This window comes from Botrytis sinoallii (genome assembly GCF_014898435.1).
Source record: "Botrytis sinoallii strain Bc 23 chromosome Unknown BSIN_008, whole genome shotgun sequence".
In the NCBI taxonomy this organism is placed as follows: Eukaryota; Fungi; Ascomycota; class Leotiomycetes; order Helotiales; family Sclerotiniaceae; genus Botrytis; species Botrytis sinoallii.
Window position 1 is genome coordinate 2,109,549 of NW_024066035.1, and position 21,489 is coordinate 2,131,037.

A 21,489-nucleotide genomic window follows, 5' to 3' on the forward strand; every position below is an offset into this window, starting at 1 on the left:
TGTTGAAGATATGAATGGGAAGATGTAAGTGAGAGAGGAGGTTTGAGGAGGAAAGGAGATTTGAGGAGAGAACAAGGAAGGAATGAGGAATAAGGAGGATAATGAATGAGTTTGTAGAATGGTTTGGAGGATGGTTTGAGCAGAATTGGTAGATTTCTGAGACCTGGGTATGATGGTTTGTGAGGTTTCGATGAAATTTGAATTCTGATGTTTTTTCGTGGGGGGAGCGGGATGAAGGGGAGTTGGAGAGTTGGGGAGTTGAGTGTTTGGGAATCGAGAATCGAGATGGGGGGGTTGAGGGTTAGAGATGGGATGGGGATGATATGGTTGGGGGGGGGGGGATGATGTGATATAATAAAACGATAAAGAAGGAATTTCAAAATCGAGAATTGAGAGATCAGGATCAAGAATGAGGATAGAATATTAATGAGAGGAAATGTAATTATGAGGAGGGAATAAAGAAGAGAAGACAGAGAGATTGTATTTGTATATGTATATGTTTAGGCGAGAGTTTGTTCTATTATGATTTACATGTGAATACTTCTTGATGAAGGAGGGAAGATAAAAGGTATAGAAGGTGTATGAATATGAAGGGTGAGTGGAATTTGGGTCGTATTGTTTGTATGTATAACAAGAGAAGATGGGATCAGATGGGATCAGATGGGATGGGATGGGGGCAAGTGGATGAATGGATGGGTGAAAAAAAATAGAAATACATTCAGTTAGATATTAAACACATAGTATATAGAGAGTATATAGAGATAGATATAAGAATAGATTTCAAAGAACTCAAACTCAAATTCTACATAATATGATAGGACATGATTCGATGTAAACAAATCTAACAATTCGATATAATACATATATCACGAAGATATGATTTGTTCACTCAATGCACAAGTGTATGGACTTTGAGATTTGAATGAAGGCTTCAAGTTTTGATTTGTATGGATGTAGGCAGATACTAGTTATAGATGTGGAAGCTTTCGAGTGGTTTTGACTTTGGAGAGGTCTTGATATTTTTTTGTGATGTTTGTTAGTTCATGAAAAGGGGTTTTAAGAGGGAGGAGACTTTGGAGCTGGGTGGGAGTTTGGTTTCGGGGGGTTAAGAAAAATCGAATGGATAATAGGGGGGAGGAGATGTGAGAGAGAGATGAAAAACAGGGAACATTTTGTTTCGGAGTGTAGCGAAAGAAACTTATACGTTGGATTTTATGGAATTTTTGTATAGTGTATAGTGTATATTGATTATATTTTTTATATTCAGGAATTCAATTTGTATGTGATTATATGATCTGGATATAATATAATATTTTGTATTAGTTCAATTGTATAAAGAATTAAAAAAAGAATAAGCTTTATTTTCAGTTTTTGATATCAAAATTTTATTAGATATCTAATTTAGCGATATTGGAGTTATTCAAAAGATAATCCAGCAAAAGAAACTCTTTGTTTATTCTTATTTCCCTTTATCAGGACTATATATAATACTAATATTAAGCGCTCCGAAACACTAGAGAGCTGGCTCGCCTCGAAATGATGGGTATGAGTTTCAAAGAGAAAGTATATGTACTTGTGTGTTTTTGATAGAGTAATGTGATTCAGTAATAGATAATCAGCTTTTCTTTATAGTATGTTTTGATTTAACGAACTCAAGTTACTCAACTTAGGAATGTAAAATAAGAAGAGAGTTAGTTTTAAGATATGTTATATATATAAAGATATATAGAAGAAACAATATCTCTATATAGCGTACACTATATATATGTTTAGCTCCAAGAACTTGAAAGATGGATTTGATCAGTATGACTTATATTTTGAATTTTTGATCTCGAGTAGAGAATTTGAGAAACAGTACTGAGTTGAAAAGTTGCTTTGATTAAACGTTTTCTTCTCAGAGATTATAGTGATTCTTAGAAGATGGATTTATGGGAGTACTACATATAGGATTTCTGCAAATTGATACGAGGAAGGTTTTACTTGACTGTAGATCTATAGAAAAGTAGACGAGGAGAGGATTAGAAGTCAATAGTGAGGAGTTAGCTGATTTGAGATTTTCTTAGTACTAGGACTAGTAGATTCACCGTAAGATGATACAGAAATAGATACATGATATCCCTCAACTATTTTTCAACACAATATCAAGTCAGAGCTGTCTGTCACTTGTCAAATAAACCCATCTATTCAAGAGCATCAGAGAAGGTTATTAATCAGCTCTTGAGCAAATGATCAGCCGAATATATAGAAACTTTCTCAAAGCAAAATACTGTTCTTTCATATTTTTTTATTATAAATTATTCATACTGCTTCCCCAAACTACGAATAAAGATTCTGAGTGCATTTGGAATATTAGAATGATTAAGGGCAATAATTTTTATGTGAGAATGAGAATGAGAATGGAAGTGAGAATGGCGATAGAAATCTTATATATTCTTTTTTGTAGTTATCTTCATTCAAGTTCGAAACTTGCGCTGTTCAGATTATGATGATGATGAGATGGACGGGTGAGAATACCACGAGGTTGCTGGGAAGAGCTTCAATCATGACTATGATGGGAATAAAGATTTGGTTGGTTTAACAAGAATACATGAGATAATTCTGAAGAAAAGGAATGACTGGAATGATATTGAGTGGAAAGAAGGTGATTGAGGTCTGGAATTCATGGAGGTGAAACTATGGAAATGCACACGGTGTTGTACGAGATCACAATTTACTAACGATAGGCATGCTTTGGATATTCGAAAACGAAAACTGAATTGCAGTTTATCACATATTCACAATACGAAACACGACGAATAACAAGATTTCGATGCAGCAAAAAAGCCATAATATTTATGCACATAAAGCGATGTAAGCTTCAAATAGCTATATACAATTGAAAATACCTCATCAGAAGATAACCACATCCCTCATTCCCCATCCCCAATTACTACTTTTACGAGTCATACCGATACCCCCTTTAAGAAAGGTAAGAGGTGTCAACCCATTTGGAGTAGGAGCTTCCTAAAACACCAGCGATGGTGTAGGCAGTACTGTACTTCTTTGAAAAGCTAGCACGAGTACCTGAAGCACCGGGCCCAGAGTTGTCATACTCCTCAAAGAGAACAGCACCAGTTCTTGGATCGCTGGTAGACCATTGGGACCATCCGGCTTTCTGAATAATGCTGCCGAGGGAAGTTTCTTGGTAAGCAACACGAGCATACTCAGTCCATGGACGACCGAGATAAACAGTTCCCGAACCAGCAGTCGAGGAGGAACTGGTAGTAACAGTGCACTTGTTGATAACGTAGAAAGATGGGTCAGAAGAAGTTGCGCGTCCGTTAGCAGTAATACATCCACCGCCAGCAGAAGCAGCAATGGTAGAGCCATCAATCCAAGTGACGGAGTGTTGGCCAAAGATCCAATCAACGGCTCCCTCAATGTAGCACTTGGCGTAAACTTGGTTACCGGTTTGTGTCAAGAGGGTATCTTGGTATCCGTAAAGACCAACACCATAGTATCCTTGTTCGGTGTTGTAGGCGGCCAAAGCAATGGCTTGCGAACCCTTTCCATAGGTATTCTTGATGTTGATGTTGTAGAAAGCGGTGTTCTCCGACAAGTTAATGACGGTTCCGGTTTCTTCATCATTGGCAGCTCCACTCAAGAGGGAAGAGCTGTGTACGATGTTGACAACATTGTTTGAGTAGCTGGAAGTGTCCTTGGTGTATCCGTAGACGGTGAGCTTTCCCTTTAAGGCGGGAATGGTCACTTGTTCCGAGTAAGTTCCGGAGTAGAGGAAAATGACTTGGGCGGAGGTTGTGGTCTTGCTAAGAGCATTAACGGCTTTTTGGAACTATTTGCTTGGTTAGTAAAAGCGGATTCTTGTGGATACATTCTAAGCAACTTACGGTAGAGTAGGTTCCTCCGGACCCAGCCGTGATAGCACCCGAGGGGGGTGTTGTACGAGCAGTGGCCAGCACAGCAGCAATGAAAGAACTGAGGGTAAGAAGGACACGCATCTTGGCAATTAAAGTTAGAACGAAGATACGGATGAATGATTGAATAGAGTGGGTTGGAATGTATTGATTTTCGACGGCAAAGCCAGACTATTTAACATAGGGCAATCACATCATGCGTGCGTAAGCATTAGAGAAAAGAAACACTTCGTGGAAGAATCCGAATTAAACGCTGAGGGTAGAGAAACATGGAAAATTCCTGATAGACAACTTTTGAATAGGATTCCGTGAATAATGTTTCGCCTATAGATGTCAGGAGCTACTAACCCCACACTTGCACGCATAAATACCCTAATGCTACTCTGCATATATGAAATGGGATCGCTCAATGAGGTCTGAATAACCGCTTTTATACAAGGCAACTCGCCAGATTTACATTAGTATGTTCAGCCAGAAAGCTTGTGCTTATTCCATCCATACACAACTAGCAGAAGGGAGCTCATGTTGATGAAATACATTTTGGACATAAAACATGACGTTAGCAAATCTAGTCAATTCGTCACATCTGGTTTGCTCGTCAAGTTATTTCTGGATATTTTTATCAGATAAACACAAACAATGGTTCAAGTAAAGTTTTGCTACTTGGCTGCTTGATCATCTGATCTACGAAACAAGCTATCCGTCATGAAAGCCCTTCTTCACCAAAATTGTAGAAACATGAAACGCCTCTCGCCAATGGAAATAAGAGTTCTGGCCCCTGCTCAGCGCACATGTAACGCTTTTCCGGCTAAATTACAAGATTATTCATCTTTTCATATCCTAGTTTATTTATTATAATAAAAGATAAAATTAAGAATTATATTATAAAAAGATTTAGAATTGTTGAAAGTATTCGAAAAAATATATTATTTATTTTTGAATATTTTTATAATAGTATTTTTGAAGGGTTAAAGTTGAAAATTCAAAAAAGTTCGAAAAATTTGCTTATTTTATATAGGAAAAGCGTTACAAGTCAAAAATTCTGAATTTTTTGATTAAAAGCTTATATAACTTTTTAACAAAAATATTTAAAAATAAGGTAGAAATTTTTATATATATATTATGATTCAGATTACTCATCATTAAGTTTTTGTAATTTAATATCGATAACTGAATTAATTATATAGTATTTTAGTTTATATAGAAAAATATGAATTTTGCAGGGATTTTGTTGCATTTGTCACAGGGGTGCGGTAAGTAGGTTCCAGAACCCTTACAAGTAAAGTCTAGACGAGTCGTACTCCCCCTGACCTGAATTCAATTGCAAGGGAGTGAGAGATTGAGTAGATGCACGGACAGACCATTCGGCGCATTCTAGACTTTTAAAAAAGTAAAATAGAATGTAAACACTTTAAATGGACGATGAATCATGTGGAATGATATATAAGGCCACCAATGACAAACTCCTATTTTATACATTGAGACATCATTCGATCTTTTGATGATTACGAGAGGGATAATAAAGAACAATACCGATATACAGATTGAAAATCGTAATCAGAAGAGCATGAAATTAATTTTTCCTGCGAATTGATGAACCAAGTTTCCAAGAAATTTCTAGTCGTTCCATGTTCCCCCAACAAATCCACTCTCGCACCACTTTCTGTCTATTTGCCGAGAGGGCGTGATGCACCTTGCGAAATCCGAAATGATTTACAATCTGATTTGTTCAATCATGTTATAATGCCGTTGCGGGACACGTGCGGACTATTGCGGAGTTTTAATATATTATTCAATGGGTATTCTTGCATGTATAGATTAATCTCTTGTTGCTCGCAACAACTTAGCAAAAGCTTATGCGATGCCAATAGGGGTATTGGGGAGCCAAGTCGATTTATATGAATTGGGATCACTTGGAGGCGGTAAACAAGCAACGCCGAGAATCTTTATTCGCCTGCCGGCAGCGTCGGGGAGATCTTGGTACTGCATGTAGACGCAGAGAAACGTAAGTGTTGTTCTGTGTAGATATATCTTTCTGTTTTTTTGTATGACGTCCAACGTGGAGCGTACAGAACAGAACAGACCAGACCAGGCTCGCAATGACAGGTCAATAGCATCGGGGAGTCCCCTGATGTCTTGAAGATGGGGGTAAGGTTTACTGTTGCGATATCATTTCAGAATATGGAGCTGGAGCCGGAGGGTTAGATTGTGCACCACTGAGAGTTTAGAAAGTATATCACGGAATGTTTAAACTTTGGTATAGATAAAGTACATATTAATTTTACATTTTATCACCCGCGGGCCGTATCAGATACGATGAGTGACATTCTAATCACAATTCTAACGACCGTTGAACCTAGTCACCTAGTTGTTTTCCCGCCGTGTAGCTCACGTGTTTGCGTATCCTCGAGTAAGATGAAGAATTAACCTGAACTTCTCATTAACCAGGCCTTTAAGTTCAGAATGTTGCACTTCCGATCGGTTATCGTACCTTAATCTTAGTGAAGATGGTTAGCAAAGTCCGAAAGGTCCACCGGGTACGATTAGTATGGAAAGTGTGGCTGATGTACCAACAAAAAAGAATGATTCCCTGTGATGATGAAACGTGGGTTCATGCACCTGTCCACTTTCATCTCAATCATTGGACGGAAGAACTTTGTGGGATGAAAAAAAAGCCACCTTGGTAGTCATTTTATCTCCTGTAATGCGAGCTGGTGATCCACCTTCTTTCAATTATCAGATTTCCAATTCCAAAAGCATTAATCCCTACGATGCTCCGTACTGAATGGTACTACCTCGCAAAACCACCAATTAGAATCTCAGGGGTTCCTAACCACACCAATCATATCCTTCTACACTTCCATCAAATTTCTAGCGCATCCTGTCATTTATTGACATTTCATCAACTCAAAACATCCAACAACTTCGCCGCATCACTTTTTGGGTTAGTTGTTTATTAGTCACACCAATTGAGGTATTGTACTCTGGTAGTAGTCTAGAAGAGCTTCAATCTCATCACCTTGACAAGTAATTATGGAGTAACGGAACTTCGAAATTACTTCGGGATGATATTTTAATATACAGGAGGGTCTAGCCAAGATTGCTTCTTATGCTTGTTGAAAGCTTCTTTTGCTTCGTTTCATGTTCCAAGCCTTTCGTTCCCCCTTGCTGTGTGTGCCATTCAATGAGAAAGTGGTGAGATTTGCTACTCCACGGGCAATCTCTCCTTTTTTGAAAGCTTGTGCTTGATGATGTTCCAAGGATTGCTGTAATCAGAATGCGGACCTTGACCAAAAACGTACCATAGCATGATAGATACTTTGGCTCGCCGCGGGTTAGGTTTACCGCCGTTGACATCTCGCATCAACATCCGACGGCGGGATTCAACCGGGTTCCACTTCTTTGATGCTTCTCCGAATTTCAATCATCATGTATTCACATATATAAGGAAGCTTCAAACGCCTTCTTTTCATTCCTCATCTCATCATCACTTACATTCTTTTCCATACTGTCTAGTACATTCACTCTTTAAACTTACATTCTTTTACACTACTAGCCAATATGGTTCAAATTCTCTCCATGGCCTCGAGCCTCCTTGCGCTGGGCGCAATCGTCGCTGCTGCTCCAGCACCAGCACCAACCGCAGCCCCAAACCCAGCTGATGCTCTCGCTGCTATCGAGAACCGTGCCGCCGCCTGTACCTTCTCCGGAGCTGCTGGTGCAGCCGCCGCCTCCAAGTCCAAGGCTTCCTGCGCCACCATCGTCCTCAGCGCCCTCTCTGTCCCATCCGGTACTACTCTTGACTTGACTGGTCTCAACTCGGGTACCCAGGTCATCTTCGAGGGTACCACCACCTTCGGTTACGAAGAATGGTCCGGTCCTCTCTTCTCTGTCTCCGGAACTGACATTACTGTCAAGGGTGCCGCTGGCAGCAAGCTCGATGGACAAGGAGCCAAGTACTGGGATGGTAAGGGAACCAACGGTGGAAAGACCAAGCCAAAGTTCTTCTACGCCCACTCCTTGAAGGGTAAATCCGTCATTGATGGTATCAACATCTTGAACTCCCCAGTTCAAGTCTTCTCCATCAACGGTGCTTCCGGTCTTACTCTCTCCAACATCAACATTGACAACTCTGCCGGTACCTCCCTCGGACACAACACCGATGCTTTCGATGTTGGCTCCTCCAGCGACATCACCATCTCCGGTGCCAACGTTCAAAACCAAGATGACTGTCTCGCTATCAACTCCGGTACTGGTATCACCTTCACCGGTGGAACCTGTTCCGGTGGTCACGGTCTCTCCATCGGATCTGTCGGTGGACGTTCCGACAACACTGTCTCCGATATCATCATTGAATCCTCCACTGTTAAGAACTCTGCCAACGGTGTCCGCATCAAGACCGTTTCTGGTGCCACTGGATCAGTCTCCGGCGTTACCTACAAGGACATCACCCTCTCCGGCATTACATCCTACGGTGTTGTTGTTCAACAAGATTACCAGAACGGTTCCCCAACCGGCAAGCCAACTGCCGGTGTCCCCATCACTAATGTCACTTTCTCCAACGTCAAGGGTACCGTCTCTTCCAGTGCTACCAACGTCTACGTTCTTTGCGCCAAGTGCTCTGGATGGACCTGGGATGTCAATGTTACCGGTGGTAAGACCTCCTCCAAGTGCGCTGGTGTCCCATCTGGTGTCAAGTGTTAAGTATCTTAACACCCTGATGAATAAGCCCTGCAAAGGGTTTGTTCAAACAATATAGAAGGGGAAAGGGGGCGGTGTTGGAGGAGATTGCGCTCAGTGTTCAGGTTTTTTTTGTAAATATAGCTTCTATTGTCCATATCGACTGTTTAAACCATTGTAATCGAATTGATTTGATTACCTTTAAAACTTTAGTCTCCAAATATGCTCTTCGGTGAATTTTCCATCTCCCAGTGATAAATTTTCTATTTCTTACTACTGAAACATCACCTTCTATGATCAACTTCCTCTTCTGTTCGATAGACAAAGTATATTTAATCATGAGATCAAACTCAGCATTCTCCAACTTACCCCGGTTTTCTCACTTCGACGATCAGAGCATAAAAATGTCGAGACTTCGTTGCTGTTTGCTGACGTTGCGGGGGTAGGAGTGCTTCAATAAGCACTGTACTATCAACACACTTTCCTTACCACTTCGGCTCCCCTATTGCCAATTGCCGTTCCTCTCTTTGGAAATCAATATGGGGGCAGGCCCCCAAAACCCCATGGCTCGCTGCGCTCGAATATGTGAATTACCTAGCATGAAATAATCTAGACATTCTGTCTTCACATCTCCCGACTACCAACCATGAATATGTGGTAAGCCGGCGCGGCGTTTGCTACTTCTTTAGTTAAAGACAAGATACATACAAGGTATTCACAACCCTTGGTATGAAATGCTCATCTAGTAAAAGACGTCGGGACGAATATAATTTCGTAAGTCATTATGTAAGACTTACAAATTTCATAAGAGACAGAATTGAGCCGCTTGTTTGCATAACTAGTACTCTCAGAACACCGTAATGTGTAATTCTTTTACATCATCATGCGCTCATTCGGGAGCTTCCCTTGTCAAAAACGTGGAAGGAATTTGCCGTCTCAAATTTTGGTAGGCTAGTCCCTCATCAAAACTTTAGTGGAATATAGCGACGGATTGAATGAACCACGATTTTAAGAGCGCATGTTAATCGAAACATTGCGATGAATTACTGAACTGCAGGAAGGAATGAGAGTCTGAGATTATTAATTGACCTGTCAGCTTATTACGAAGTCAATTATACAGGAATCAGCACTTGCGAGCGGATTTTCCGGACATAGTAAACGAATCCGGTTGTTGGGACCCCTCATTTCGAGATTGCGAGGATATTTGAAGAGGAAGAACGAACGCGATTGAGTACGACTTTGGAATTTAGATGGTAGTTACAGGAGGGTGAAAGAAAAAACAACATATCATCCGATTCATATTGCGGTAGGAGAAATCACCAAGCGCAAGTATGTTCCGCGCAACGATATCAGGACTGAGGGCTGGGGGAATGCGCCAGTTCATCACAGCTTCTCGGACTACGATTCAAAATACGACATCTACAAGATCAGCTATTCTGCGCAACCTGCCACAACGACCTATAACTACATTAACCTCTACTCCTATAAATTCTCTCCGCTCAAAATCCCGTTCGCAAACTACCAATTTTACATTTTCCTCGAATCCGAGACCGTCTTCGGAAACATTATTCCAACGTCTTCGCACAAGAACAAATAGATACTTTCACAATTCAAGACCGAGGAGGAATGGAGAAGCAAAGCCTGAAAATTTGGGGGATGATACCAGTCTATCAGGGAGAATGAAGAAATTGAGTAGAGAATATGGGTGGAGTGTGGTGGGAGTCTATATCTTTTTATCTGCGGCGGATTTTCCATTTTGCTATTTGTTAGTCAGGACGCTGGGAACGGATAGAATTGGTAAGTGAGATGTCTCTTTTTTTCTTTCGAATTGAGTTGGGTGGTTATATTGGGAATTGCATATGCGCGGGAGTTTTATTCTATATCCCATGAATGAATAGTTCAGACGAAGGTCTATCTTCTGTCTTATTTTTATCCAAAGCCCAGTCCAAGTGGCCGGCTAACACACTACCATAGGTGAATGGGAACACACAATAACCTCCTCCATCAAATCCATAATCCCCGAATCCATCAAAACCACTTTCCACGAATGGCGTGTCGCCATGCAAAAAGCCTCACACGATGTTACCGGATCCGGCAAGCTGGGCGACGGAGTAGAAATGGCAGGATGGGGTGTAGAAGAAGCAGAAGAGCGCAATAAAAGGGATGCTAGTTTAGGTACTCAACTGGCTCTCGCTTACGCGATCCATAAATCGTTTATTTTTATTAGAGTGCCGTTGACGGCGGCGGTGACCCCGAAGGTTGTGAGGACGCTGAGGGGTTGGGGATGGGATATCGGGAAGAGAACGACTAAGGAAGCAAAGAAGATCGCGGCGGTGAAACATGCGGCTCAACCGGCGAAACCTCTTAGGACGAAGGTTAAGAAGGTCTTTCAGACGAGGAAGAAGTAGAGATGATTGAGAAAGGGCATGATTTGAAGGAATGAAGTGTATATATGGGTATGGTACATATGTTTGGGGAATCTCACTCTACTGTAATTATGTATGAAGAAAAGTGGTACATGAAAGTGGTACAGTGGAAGAAAAGGATATGAATGAAATGGAATGGGAAGGGAGAAGGAAGGAATGTTACGATTAGTATAGCATGGTAGTGTATGTGGTATGGTGAAAAGAAAAAAAGCATTGGAAGGAGTTCATCGTGTGTTATCCATATATCACAAGCTACACAGCACGCATAGATAGCAATGGATAGGTACTTTTGGATTGGAAGGGAAAGTGATATCAAATAGAATGCTCTTCTCTTGTTGTTTGATGGTAATACATATTTTGAGGTTATGAAGCTATTATAGGAAGTCCCCGAAGAAACCCCCGACCTCGGAGTAAAATAGGTGGGAAGGTTATGCGTTTTTATAAAGTTTATGAAGTTATGAAACGAGCTGTTAGTATTTATGCAACAATTGACGGTCATCACCGCCTCTTTTGGTAAATAAATCCCAAAGTCATTCCTCATTGCCATTACTCCGAGTGATTGTAGCACCCAAACATAAGCATTTTCTTACCAAGACCACTCATTCTTGTCTAATAGAGCTTCAATTATTGGTCCAATCGGATAATAACGGAACGGAACTATTTTCAAGCTGGCTTTCAGACGGGTGTTTTACCCCGCCATTCCTCAAATCGTGGCTCCTCAAGCTAGACTGTCTGCTATTGCACGACAGATAAATCCCAATTTACTTGACAGCTCTACCAATTCGGTATCTACAACACCATCGAGAAGCTTCAGTAATTCTACGCAAGTTCAAGAAAATAATATCAAAATGTCGACTCAACAAGCTCACCCTACTTTGCTCATTCCGGGCCCAATCGAGTTTGATGATGCTGTCTTGCAGTCTATGAGCCATTATAGGTATGTATTTACCTATCATTACCACCAAATTGATTTGAGCCTTAAAATAGAATATATCACTAACAAATCCTCAAATAAAATAGTGAAAGTCACGTCAGCGCTCCATTTGTAGCAGTCTTCGGCGAAACTCTCTCTATGCTGCGCAAGCTCTTCCAATCTACCGATCCCTCTTCCCAACCCCTCGTCATTTCTGGTTCCGGTACTCTTGGATGGGATCTCGTGGCTGCAAATTTGGCAGAACCAGGTGATGAGGTCTTGGTTCTCCATACTGGCTATTTTGCAGATTCGTTCGCGGATTGTTTTGAAACTTATGGAGTCAAACCCACACAATTGAAGGCGAAGATTGGGGAAAGACCTCAATTGGATGAGATTGAAAAGGCATTGAAGGAGAAGAAATATAAGTTGATCACGGTCACTCATGTGGATACTTCGACGGGAGTTTTGAGTGAGTTGAAGAAATTGAGTGAGCTTGTTCATCGAGTTTCTCCTGAGACGTTGGTTGTGGTAGATGGTGTTTGTAGTGTGGGATGTGAGGAGATTGAATTTGATAGTTGGGGTTTGGATGCTGTCATTACGGCGAGTCAGAAGGCGATTGGTTGTCCAGCTGGTCTTTCAATTTCATACTATAGTGGTAGAGCGATTGAGACATTCAAGGCTAGAAAGACTCCTCCAGGATCATATTTTGCTTCGTTCAAGAATTGGTTGCCAAGTAAGTTTGACATTTGCATCTTTGGTGTATACGATGAGATGCTAATGGAAAATAGTAATGCAAAACTACGAAGCGAAAAAGCCATCCTACTTCGCCACTCCATCTCCTCAACTAGTCCACGCTTTACACACTTCTCTCACTCAAATTCTCTCTATTCCTCTCTCTGAACGTTTCGCTAAACACAAAGCTACATCACAAAAAATCAAAAAGGCAGTCGCGGATCTAGGGCTCAAACAATTGGCACCTAATCCTGCCGATCAGGCAAATGGTATGACAGCTATTTATCTCCCAGAAGGTGTTAAAGCTCCGGAGCTATTGCCAAATTTGGTGAAGAAGGGAGTCATTTTTGCAGGAGGCTTACATAAAGAGATTGCGACAAAGTACATTAGGGTGGGACATATGGGAGTTAGTGTTATGAATGAGGGCAGAGGGGATGTAGAGAAGGCCATCGAGGCACTTGGTACTGGATTGAAGGAGGCAGGGTATGAAAAGGCTTAGTTGCGTTAATTGAAAACATGCAAAGGGTGAGAGCAGTGCTGAACGGAATGAGACGAAGTGATGTGTAATTTCTATTTACTTATGGGCAAAGATCAGCATTGTTCGAAAATCATCGTGGATATATTTGGAATCGTTTAGGGGAACTCAAAATCTCTCTTAGGTGGGGATGGGAATATGCAGATAGGTTGGAGAGATCAAAAATCATTGTCTAGGTGGTTATGTAAAATGAATGGATGAACATGGATGAATGCATATAAATACTAGGTACATAAATGAATGAATAAACGAAGGAACTTCATACACACGTACCTTTGAACTTTTGCATGTGTTGATGAGGTGAGAGATGGATGTTTTAGGTAGGTATTGATTAGATAAATAGATAGATAGGTCAGTATTACCTGTTCAGAAATAGAAGATGTGGGATGGAAGGGTAGTGTTGACTTTTTTGTGGGGAAGAGGGGGGGGGGATTGGGAGTTATTGTGTATGTGTAGGTATGTAGGTATGTAGGTATTATAAACGCAATTTGAGTATTGATTTTATCTCTTTCTTTCTCTTTCTTCCTCTCTCTTCTTTATGTGTTTCTTTGTTTCTTTGGAGGGAGGATGTTGTGAGGAGGGTGTTGTGATATTGGGTTGGGTTGTGTTAAGTTGTGAGTGTTTGTTTGTTGGAAATGGAAATGGAAATGGAAATGGAAATGGAAATGGAAATGGAAATGGAAATGGAAATGGAAATGGAAATGGAAATGGAAATGGAAATGGAAATGGAAATGGAAATGGAAATGGAAATGGAAATGGAAATGGAAATGGAAATGGAAATGGAAATGGAAATGGAAATGGAAATGGAAATGGAAATGGAAATGGAAATGGAAATGGAAATGGAAATGGAAATGGATGAATGGATGGGGATGGAGAGAGGGGATGGAGAGAGGGGATGGAGAGAGGGGATGGAGAGAGGGGATGGAGAGAGGGGATGGAGAGAGGGGATGGAGAGAGGGGATGGAGAGAGGGGATGGAGAGAGGGGATGGAGGGGATGAGGATAAAGGCATAGAAAATACATAATATTGATTTTCTACTAGGGATCAAGAGATTGAAGCAGAGAAAAGGGAGGAGCAGGAAAAAGTGTCTTCGTGGATTGATTCAGAATGTGTGGGTGGGAGATGTGTGAGTGGAAGAATGGGGATACGGTAGAAATGATAAGTTCAGAGTGCATATGTACTCCGGTAGTGATTGCTTTGGTTGGGAAATACATTCAAGGGTTTGTGTACGAAGTATGTATGTATTCTTGATATATCTACCTACTTACCTAGTAGATAGGTAGATATATTCTATAAATTCCCTATTAGAAAACGGAGATTCTAGAGACTGGGAAGGTAGAGTATGTAGACGTGGAAATTATCCGGTTTCTCGAATTTAATCTTATATAGGTACTTCTTTTTAGTTAGAGAAATCTGAGAGAAGGGGATGTGTTTCTGGGGATTTATGTATCTATGTAATATGTAATATGTAATATGTAATATGTAATATGTAATATGTAATATGTAATATGTAATATGTAATATGTAATATGTAATATGTAATATGTAATATGTAATATGTAATATGTAATATGTAATATGTAATGTGTAATGTGTATGGAAGATGTGGAATTGTATGTGGAATTGTATGTGTAAGTGTAGTTCTGAGGGGCAGGTATATGTGATTTTTAGATGTATGAGTGGGAGAAGATGAGAAGGGAGGAGAGGAGATACCTATCAATATACAAGTGAGTGGAAAGTCTTGGGAGAGAAGGATTTGTGTATGGAAGTTTGTGTTTGTTTTGTTTTTTATTTTATTGGTAAGAAGCTGGGTGGTGGATTTGGGGTGTTGAAGTGGAGGATTGATTTTTGTTGAAAATTATATCCATGCATGTTCTCAATTAATTGTCCTCAAGTCACTGCGTTTTTGAACATCCCGCTGACATTACCTATGTTTCTAGATTTGTCTAGTCTTGGGCCTCATAGGTATAAATTGGTCTTGTCTTGGAGAATTTACCTCTAATGAGCTGAAAAGGCTTGGGTGTTGTCATATAGATATACTGTTTACTATTTGGCACTTGGGTCTGCATTTATCTGGGATTGGATTCTGCTATAACTTTTGGTCATTGGAGATATATATCTCATTGAAAGAGTTATAACAGCCATGAACTTAGAGCTGCAATGTTGTCTTTATTTTCCTTTCATAATTGCATTTGTCAAATTTTTGTTGTTTGCTAGGCATACAAATTTGTTTTGTGTGTGGTTGACATATCTTCATCTCTTATGGCCCACTACTCGTAAAGCAATGCTGTTGATACTCTGCTCTGACATTGGATTGATATAGTACTGGTTATTCCCAAATTCAACCTGAAAGGCAAAGCAACTGCAAGAAAAGACTACAAGGCCCCCAGGCTCCATGGTCGTACAAACAAACCATCTTGCCTCGACACCCTATTGGACAGTACATTCATGTGTAACAAACGCAAACTCATTGGTTCGGAAATTTAGATACAACTCGGTAGAAGGAACACGGAAGATTGTACGGAAGCCTTAGCTTTCCACAAGATCCTGCATTCAATAGATAGGTAGATATCGGGACTTATAGGCAAGAATGTGATGTATCGAATTTCGATTGATGAATGTGTTTGGGGAAGAAGCTTCTTGGAAGATCTGGTAATCTATGCCTAAATATGATATCAAATTCATAATGTTGGATCACTTAATTTAATGAATGTTATCATGATGCAGGTATGTATAGCTGTGAGCGAAATGAGATATATGACATAGAACTTGGCAATGACTGGTACTGTATAGAGAATGAGGAGTACGCGAGTATATACTACTGAGTATATATGAGATGATGAGGTGAAGTATTGATACAAACAGTAGATGGGCATATTAAGAGGTATATTTAGTCTCAGGACAAGAGGGCCAAGGAGCAGAATGATAGATGTAGCCCCAGGACGGAGAGGATCGAGGGGCACATCGATCAAGCTTCTCATTCGCCATCGATGTACAGACTTGAGGATCGTGCTGAGCTTATGCAGGAGAATGGAAGAGTGGGTAAACTAAATATAGAATATTAACCACCAAAGACAGAGAATGGAAGAGAATTGATTTTGTACAGCTCCCTCGCTCACCACGCTTAGAGAATCGAGGGGTATGATGAGTATATGCAGTTTTCTCATCCATGACTCTACTGTAAGGTTAGTTGCTTATAAAATAATCGTAATCCACGGTGGATCAATCTGTTTCCAACAAGGGAAAGAACTGCGGTATAGGTATCGTATTAAAACAAGGCCAGAAATTGAGTGTAATTTGATCGAATACCCTTGAACAAGCTTCGAATTATAAATCACATCAGAGGAATTCACTTACGGATAAATCTTCCGAGAGTGATAATTTAGGTGTGATCACCTGACCTACTGGTTTACCGATCGGTATTCAAGGCCCGCTGAGAGAATCCCTCCTCTTAGTGGGGCACAAAGCACTTTGAACATGCGGCTGGGTCCAACAATCTTCAACTTGACATTTTCGAACAACTTCTTCAACCATACCATCAACTTCGTTTAATAAAGTTTCTTGTAACAGCGCAAGCTGCACAAAAGGATATTAAAGCATATTGCTTATCTATTGAGAGCAGGATAGGGTACTATACCTAAATCAAGCTGCAAAGATGGCTGTCACCATTGAAGAGCTTGACGCGACCGTCAAGACTTTCTATGAAGGTCGCGGTGAGGCTGTGAGTATATATCATATACCCAAATGAATCTATTCATACCGGAACATCTTTACTGACGCGTTTGTTCCGTAGCAAAAAGCCGCTCAGGCTGCAATGAACCAGGTACGACCTCTTCATGCGCCGAAAATCTTTCTCGTTCCATATCGCCATCGATACTGATATACTATATAGTTCAAGGAGGATCCAGATGCGTGGTTATTAGTTGATAAGATATTACAAGAGTCTACATATCCGCAAGCCAAATGTCGGTCAAGGTTCCTTAACGCCCTCTCTATGCTGTTTCGCTGACAAATTATCAGATTTGGGTTTGCAAGTATTAGATCATGTTATCATGACAAGGTGGAAGGTTCTGCCCAGAGAGCAGTGCCAAGGTAAATAGATTCTGTTACTCTCCTTAACGAAGAACGCTATAATGACTTGTTCTAGGTATTCGGAATTTCGTCGTTGGTTTCATCATACAGTGTTCCGGATCGGAAGAGTCTCTGAGGTCCCAAAGAGTCCTCTTGAACAAGTTGAATCTCGTCCTCGTTTCCATCTTGAAGCAAGAATGGCCTCACAACTGGCCTACTTTCATCAACGAGATCATATCCTCCTGCCACACAAGTTTATCGATATGCGAGAATAATATGTCGATTTTGAGATTGTTATCGGAGGAAGTTTTCGATTACTCGGCGGACCAGATGACTTCCGCAAAGACGAAGAACTTGAAGACGACGATGTGTGCAGAGTTTTCCTCCATCTTCCAACTTTGTAACGAAGTCTTGAACAGCGCCACTCAAGAAAGTTTGATTAAGGCTACCCTCGAGACTCTTCTTCGATTCTTCAACTGGATTCCGCTTGGTTATATCTTTGAGACGACCGTTATCGATACTCTTAGAGAACGATTTTTGGAGATGCCCGAATTCAGAAATGTCACATTAAAGTGCTTGACAGAGATTGGAGGACTCCAAACTGGTACTGGGAACAACTACGACGAGAAATTGGTTCAAATGTTCACCGAAGTTTTGACCACAATTTCCAAGATTATTCCTTTGACTCTCGACCTCAAGAGTACTTACAATTCGAGTAACTCCAAGGACCAAGAGTTTATCCAGAATTTGGCCCTTTTCTTGTGTAACTTTTTCTCTTCCCATCTTACTGTAAGTTTTCTGTTACTCGTTTAGTCTTCCTCGATGCATTCTAATTATTCCAATAGCTCATTGAGAACCTACCGAACCGTGATTTCCTCACACACGGCCACTTCTACCTTATTCGAATTTCTCAAATCGAGGACCGAGAGATCTTCAAGATTTGCTTAGAATACTGGACTAGACTGGTCCAGGAATTGTACGATGAACAACAGTCGCTACCCATTGGAGACGTCAACCCTCTCGTCGGAATGGGCGTCGGCGGCATTTCGAGTCCCGGTGCTCCCAACCCAAGTCTGCTCGCCAACTATCCTCTCAGAAAGCACAAGTACAACGAAGTACTTTCGAACTTGCGAGTGGTCATGATTGAAAAGATGGTCAGACCAGAGGAAGTTTTGATTGTTGAGAACGATGAGGGAGAGATTGTTCGTGAATTCGTCAAGGAGAGCGACACCATTCAGTTGTACAAGACAACCAGAGAGTGCTTGGTTTATCTTACCCATTTGGATGTAGTCGACACCGAGAACATCATGACTGAGAAGCTATCTCGACAAGTCGATGGTACCGAATGGTCATGGGCCAATTGTAACACATTGTGCTGGGCTATCGGTTCCATCTCCCTTGCAATGAACGAAGAGACTGAGAAACGTTTCTTGGTCACTGTCATCAAGGATTTGCTCGGGTTGACTGAGATGAAACGAGGAAAGGACAACAAAGCCGTGGTTGCTAGTAACATTATGTATATTGTTGGTCAATATCCACGTTTCTTGAAGGCTCACTGGAAGTTCCTGAAGACCGTCGTCAACAAATTATTCGAGTTCATGCACGAGTCCCACGAGGGTGTTCAAGACATGGCGTGTGATACTTTCATCAAGATTGCCAGACAGTGCAAACGTCATTTTGTTGCTTTACAACCTGGCGAGTCTGAGCCATTTATCGAGGAAATCGTCAGAACTATGCGTAAGATTACTTGTGATCTATCCCCACAGCAAGTACACACTTTCTACGAGGCATGTGGTTACATGATTGCAGCTCAACCACAGAAGAATTCACAAGAAAGACTCATTGCTGAGTTGATGTCATATCCAAACGCTGCTTGGGATGCCATCATTGCCCAAGCAAACACTAACCCCCAAATTCTTCAAGACGCAGACACCATCAAGGTCATTGGCAATGTCATGAAGACTAACGTGTCTGCTTGTTCCTCCATCGGAAGCTACTTCTATCCTCAAATTGGACGCATTTACCTGGATATGTTGTCCATGTACAAGGCTACTAGCACAATGATTTCTGAAGCCGTTGCAAGTGAGGGTAAGTTGTTCTCTCATAACGTGTTTACGATTCTTGACACTAATTATGAATAGGTGAAATTGCCACCAAGATGCCCAGAGTTCGAGGTCTAAGAACTATCAAGAAGGAGATTCTCAAGCTCATTGAAACGTTCGTTGAGAAATCCGATGATCTTGAGATGGTTCGAACCAACATTGTTCCAAACCTTCTTGAAGCGGTCCTGATTGATTACAACCGTAATGTTCCAGGTGCACGTGATGCCGAAGTTCTCAAGGTCATGTCTGTTATCATAACCAAACTTTCTGTACGTTGGACCCCATATCGCTCGAAATATTCAGTGGTGCATACCCTTTCTTATCTTAGCCTCCTTATCTTGGAGATGCATCCAGCACTTACTAACATCTAATATAGGGCCTCATGGAAGATCAAGTGCCAAACATTATGTCAAATGTGTTCGAATGCACTCTGGAAATGATCAACAAGGATTTCTCGGAATTCCCAGAACATCGTGTAGAATTTTTCAGCCTTCTCCGAGCAATCAACCTTCACTGCTTCCCAGCTCTCCTCAAACTCGATAACAGACAATTCAAGTTTGTCATCGATTCTTGCATGTGGGCTAGTAAGCACGACAATAGAGAGGTTGAACATGCCGGTCTCAACATGTGTTTGGAGTTGATCACCAACATTGCAGAAACGGACCCTGCCACGTCTAGTGCTTTCTTCCAGCAATTCTTCGTCCCAATCCTCCAGGATGTATTCTTTGTACTCACCGATACCGATCACAAAGCTGGATTCAAGTCACAAGCAACTTTGTTGGCAAGAATGTTTTACTTTGTTCACCCAGCTGACGGTACCGCGCCAAAGATTCAAATGCCTATCTATGTCCAGGACCAAGCGCCACCAAACACAAGCAACAAGGATTTCCTTACAAACTTCGTGGCTAGTTTGTTGCAGAATGCCTTCCCTAACCTTCAAGCGTAAGTCATTGCCCTTATCTCTATCAGTATACCTTACTAATCCATTTTAGACCTCAAATCCAAGCCTTCGTTGAGGGTCTCTTCACTCTGAATCATTCTGCAGATCGATTCAGACTTAACTTACGGGATTTCTTAATCTCGTTGAAGGAGTTTGCTGGGGACAACACCGAGCTATACGCTGAGGAGAAAGAGACAGCCGAAAGAGATGCCAAGGCCGCAGAACGCGAACGTCTGTCCAAGGTCGGAGGACTCATTAAGCCTGCGGAACTCGACGATGAAGATGAGTTGTGACTTGACGAGGAGCTACGGATCGACTTTGCACGACCCGAAAACCCACCCTCAGATCAAAAACGCCGAATCAACTACAATGCCAATAAACTTGATGGTTGGGATGTTTATGATCTCTAAACAACTTCCATATACATCTAGCAGGACAAACTGGTGTCCGATCTGGATAATGATTTTTCCCTTTTACTTTTTCGCCCAATGATATCACATACTTAGGAGCAATTTCGCTACCTACGTGGAGTTACTACGAAGGATCAGAATGATATTGTTATCTAAAAAAGTAATTTTCTGTTTAGATTCAATTCTCCGATGAACATCGTGAGACGATACACAATAGGCATTTGCGAAGCAATTTTTCATTTCTCGATACCTTTGAATTTAGGAGGCACATTCTGCATGTGTCAGTTGGTGGAGGAAGTTTGAGCAATTTTTAAGGCATTGAGCGAAATGAAATGGGAATGAGATACGTCATATGAAAGAAATGCAGAAGCATTTTCAGATATCACAAATATGGCATCAAGGAATTATGAATTTTTTAATGTGACAATTCTTCATAAAGTACTTGGTAGGTATTTTTCATACTGATATGCATTGCACAGGTTACTCCATGGCAAATATCCCAGTCAGAGTAAGCTGGCCAATCAAGACTCTCAACGCTACAACGTGCATGTATTTAACCACAAGTCATGGTGACCTTCCCTTCTTGCATAATCTTCGTCATTAGTTCATCCTTCAGTGCAACCATCTGGAAAATTGTACCTGGGGTAAGAAAGCTAAGAAGCTTCCGCATCTTCAACTTCAGGCACGTTGCATCATTCATTGGTCGGTTTTCCGGTGGCAATACGGATCCTTTGATCGTCAATTTATTTCGTGTATATTGGCACCC

At 41.1% G+C, this 21,489-nt stretch overlaps 5 protein-coding genes across 5 annotated transcripts; 4 read left to right on the top strand and 1 right to left on the bottom strand.

The window, feature by feature from the left end:
* Nucleotides 1-2,959: 2,959 nt before the first annotated feature.
* Nucleotides 2,960-3,998, bottom strand: EAF02_005601 (uncharacterized protein; the record flags this gene model as incomplete). Its single annotated transcript, XM_038901649.1, has 2 exons — nucleotides 2,960-3,832; nucleotides 3,888-3,998. The coding sequence occupies 2 exons, from the start codon at nucleotides 3,996-3,998 to the stop codon at nucleotides 2,960-2,962; spliced, it is 984 nt and encodes a 327-aa protein (XP_038758989.1).
* A 3,477-nt stretch (nucleotides 3,999-7,475) lies between these two features.
* Nucleotides 7,476-8,618, top strand: EAF02_005602 (uncharacterized protein; the record flags this gene model as incomplete). The annotated part of the gene is made up of 1 exon (XM_038901650.1): nucleotides 7,476-8,618. The coding sequence occupies one exon, from the start codon at nucleotides 7,476-7,478 to the stop codon at nucleotides 8,616-8,618; it is 1,143 nt and encodes a 380-aa protein (XP_038758990.1).
* Nucleotides 8,619-9,577: 959 nt separating this feature from the next.
* Nucleotides 9,578-11,390, top strand: EAF02_005603 (uncharacterized protein). The gene is made up of 2 exons (XM_038901651.1): nucleotides 9,578-10,391; nucleotides 10,569-11,390. Exons 1-2 carry the CDS (start codon nucleotides 9,926-9,928, stop codon nucleotides 11,000-11,002), a joined length of 900 nt encoding a protein of 299 aa, XP_038758991.1. The 5' UTR covers nucleotides 9,578-9,925; the 3' UTR covers nucleotides 11,003-11,390.
* Nucleotides 11,391-11,566: 176 nt separating this feature from the next.
* EAF02_005604 (uncharacterized protein) lies at nucleotides 11,567-13,878 on the top strand. Its single transcript, XM_038901652.1, has 3 exons — nucleotides 11,567-11,957; nucleotides 12,041-12,666; nucleotides 12,722-13,878. Exons 1-3 carry the CDS (start codon nucleotides 11,869-11,871, stop codon nucleotides 13,162-13,164), a joined length of 1,158 nt encoding a protein of 385 aa, XP_038758992.1. The 5' UTR covers nucleotides 11,567-11,868; the 3' UTR covers nucleotides 13,165-13,878.
* Nucleotides 13,879-16,512: 2,634 nt separating this feature from the next.
* On the top strand, nucleotides 16,513-21,411 carry EAF02_005605 (uncharacterized protein). The gene is made up of 9 exons (XM_038901653.1): nucleotides 16,513-16,921; nucleotides 16,994-17,023; nucleotides 17,093-17,165; nucleotides 17,221-17,292; nucleotides 17,348-18,060; nucleotides 18,117-19,359; nucleotides 19,413-19,642; nucleotides 19,750-20,315; nucleotides 20,366-21,411. The coding sequence occupies exons 1-9, from the start codon at nucleotides 16,856-16,858 to the stop codon at nucleotides 20,604-20,606; spliced, it is 3,234 nt and encodes a 1,077-aa protein (XP_038758993.1). The 5' UTR covers nucleotides 16,513-16,855; the 3' UTR covers nucleotides 20,607-21,411.
* Nucleotides 21,412-21,489: the final 78 nt, after the last annotated feature.

Excerpts from the sequence above, each read along its gene's own strand:
- EAF02_005603 (XM_038901651.1), top strand. The coding sequence starts at position 9,926 with ATGTTCCGCGCAACGATATCAGGACTGAGGGCTGGGGGAATGCGCCAG. Across the intron at positions 10,392-10,568 it reads GCTGGGAACGGATAGAATTG|GTGAATGGGAACACACAATA; the intron begins GTAAGTGAGATG and ends ACACTACCATAG.
- EAF02_005604 (XM_038901652.1), top strand. The coding sequence starts at position 11,869 with ATGTCGACTCAACAAGCTCACCCTACTTTGCTCATTCCGGGCCCAATC. Across the intron at positions 11,958-12,040 it reads CAGTCTATGAGCCATTATAG|TGAAAGTCACGTCAGCGCTC; the intron begins GTATGTATTTAC and ends CAAATAAAATAG. Across the intron at positions 12,667-12,721 it reads GTTCAAGAATTGGTTGCCAA|TAATGCAAAACTACGAAGCG; the intron begins GTAAGTTTGACA and ends AATGGAAAATAG.
- EAF02_005605 (XM_038901653.1), top strand. The coding sequence starts at position 16,856 with ATGGCTGTCACCATTGAAGAGCTTGACGCGACCGTCAAGACTTTCTAT. Across the intron at positions 16,922-16,993 it reads ATGAAGGTCGCGGTGAGGCT|CAAAAAGCCGCTCAGGCTGC; the intron begins GTGAGTATATAT and ends TTTGTTCCGTAG. Across the intron at positions 19,360-19,412 it reads TGAAGCCGTTGCAAGTGAGG|GTGAAATTGCCACCAAGATG; the intron begins GTAAGTTGTTCT and ends AATTATGAATAG.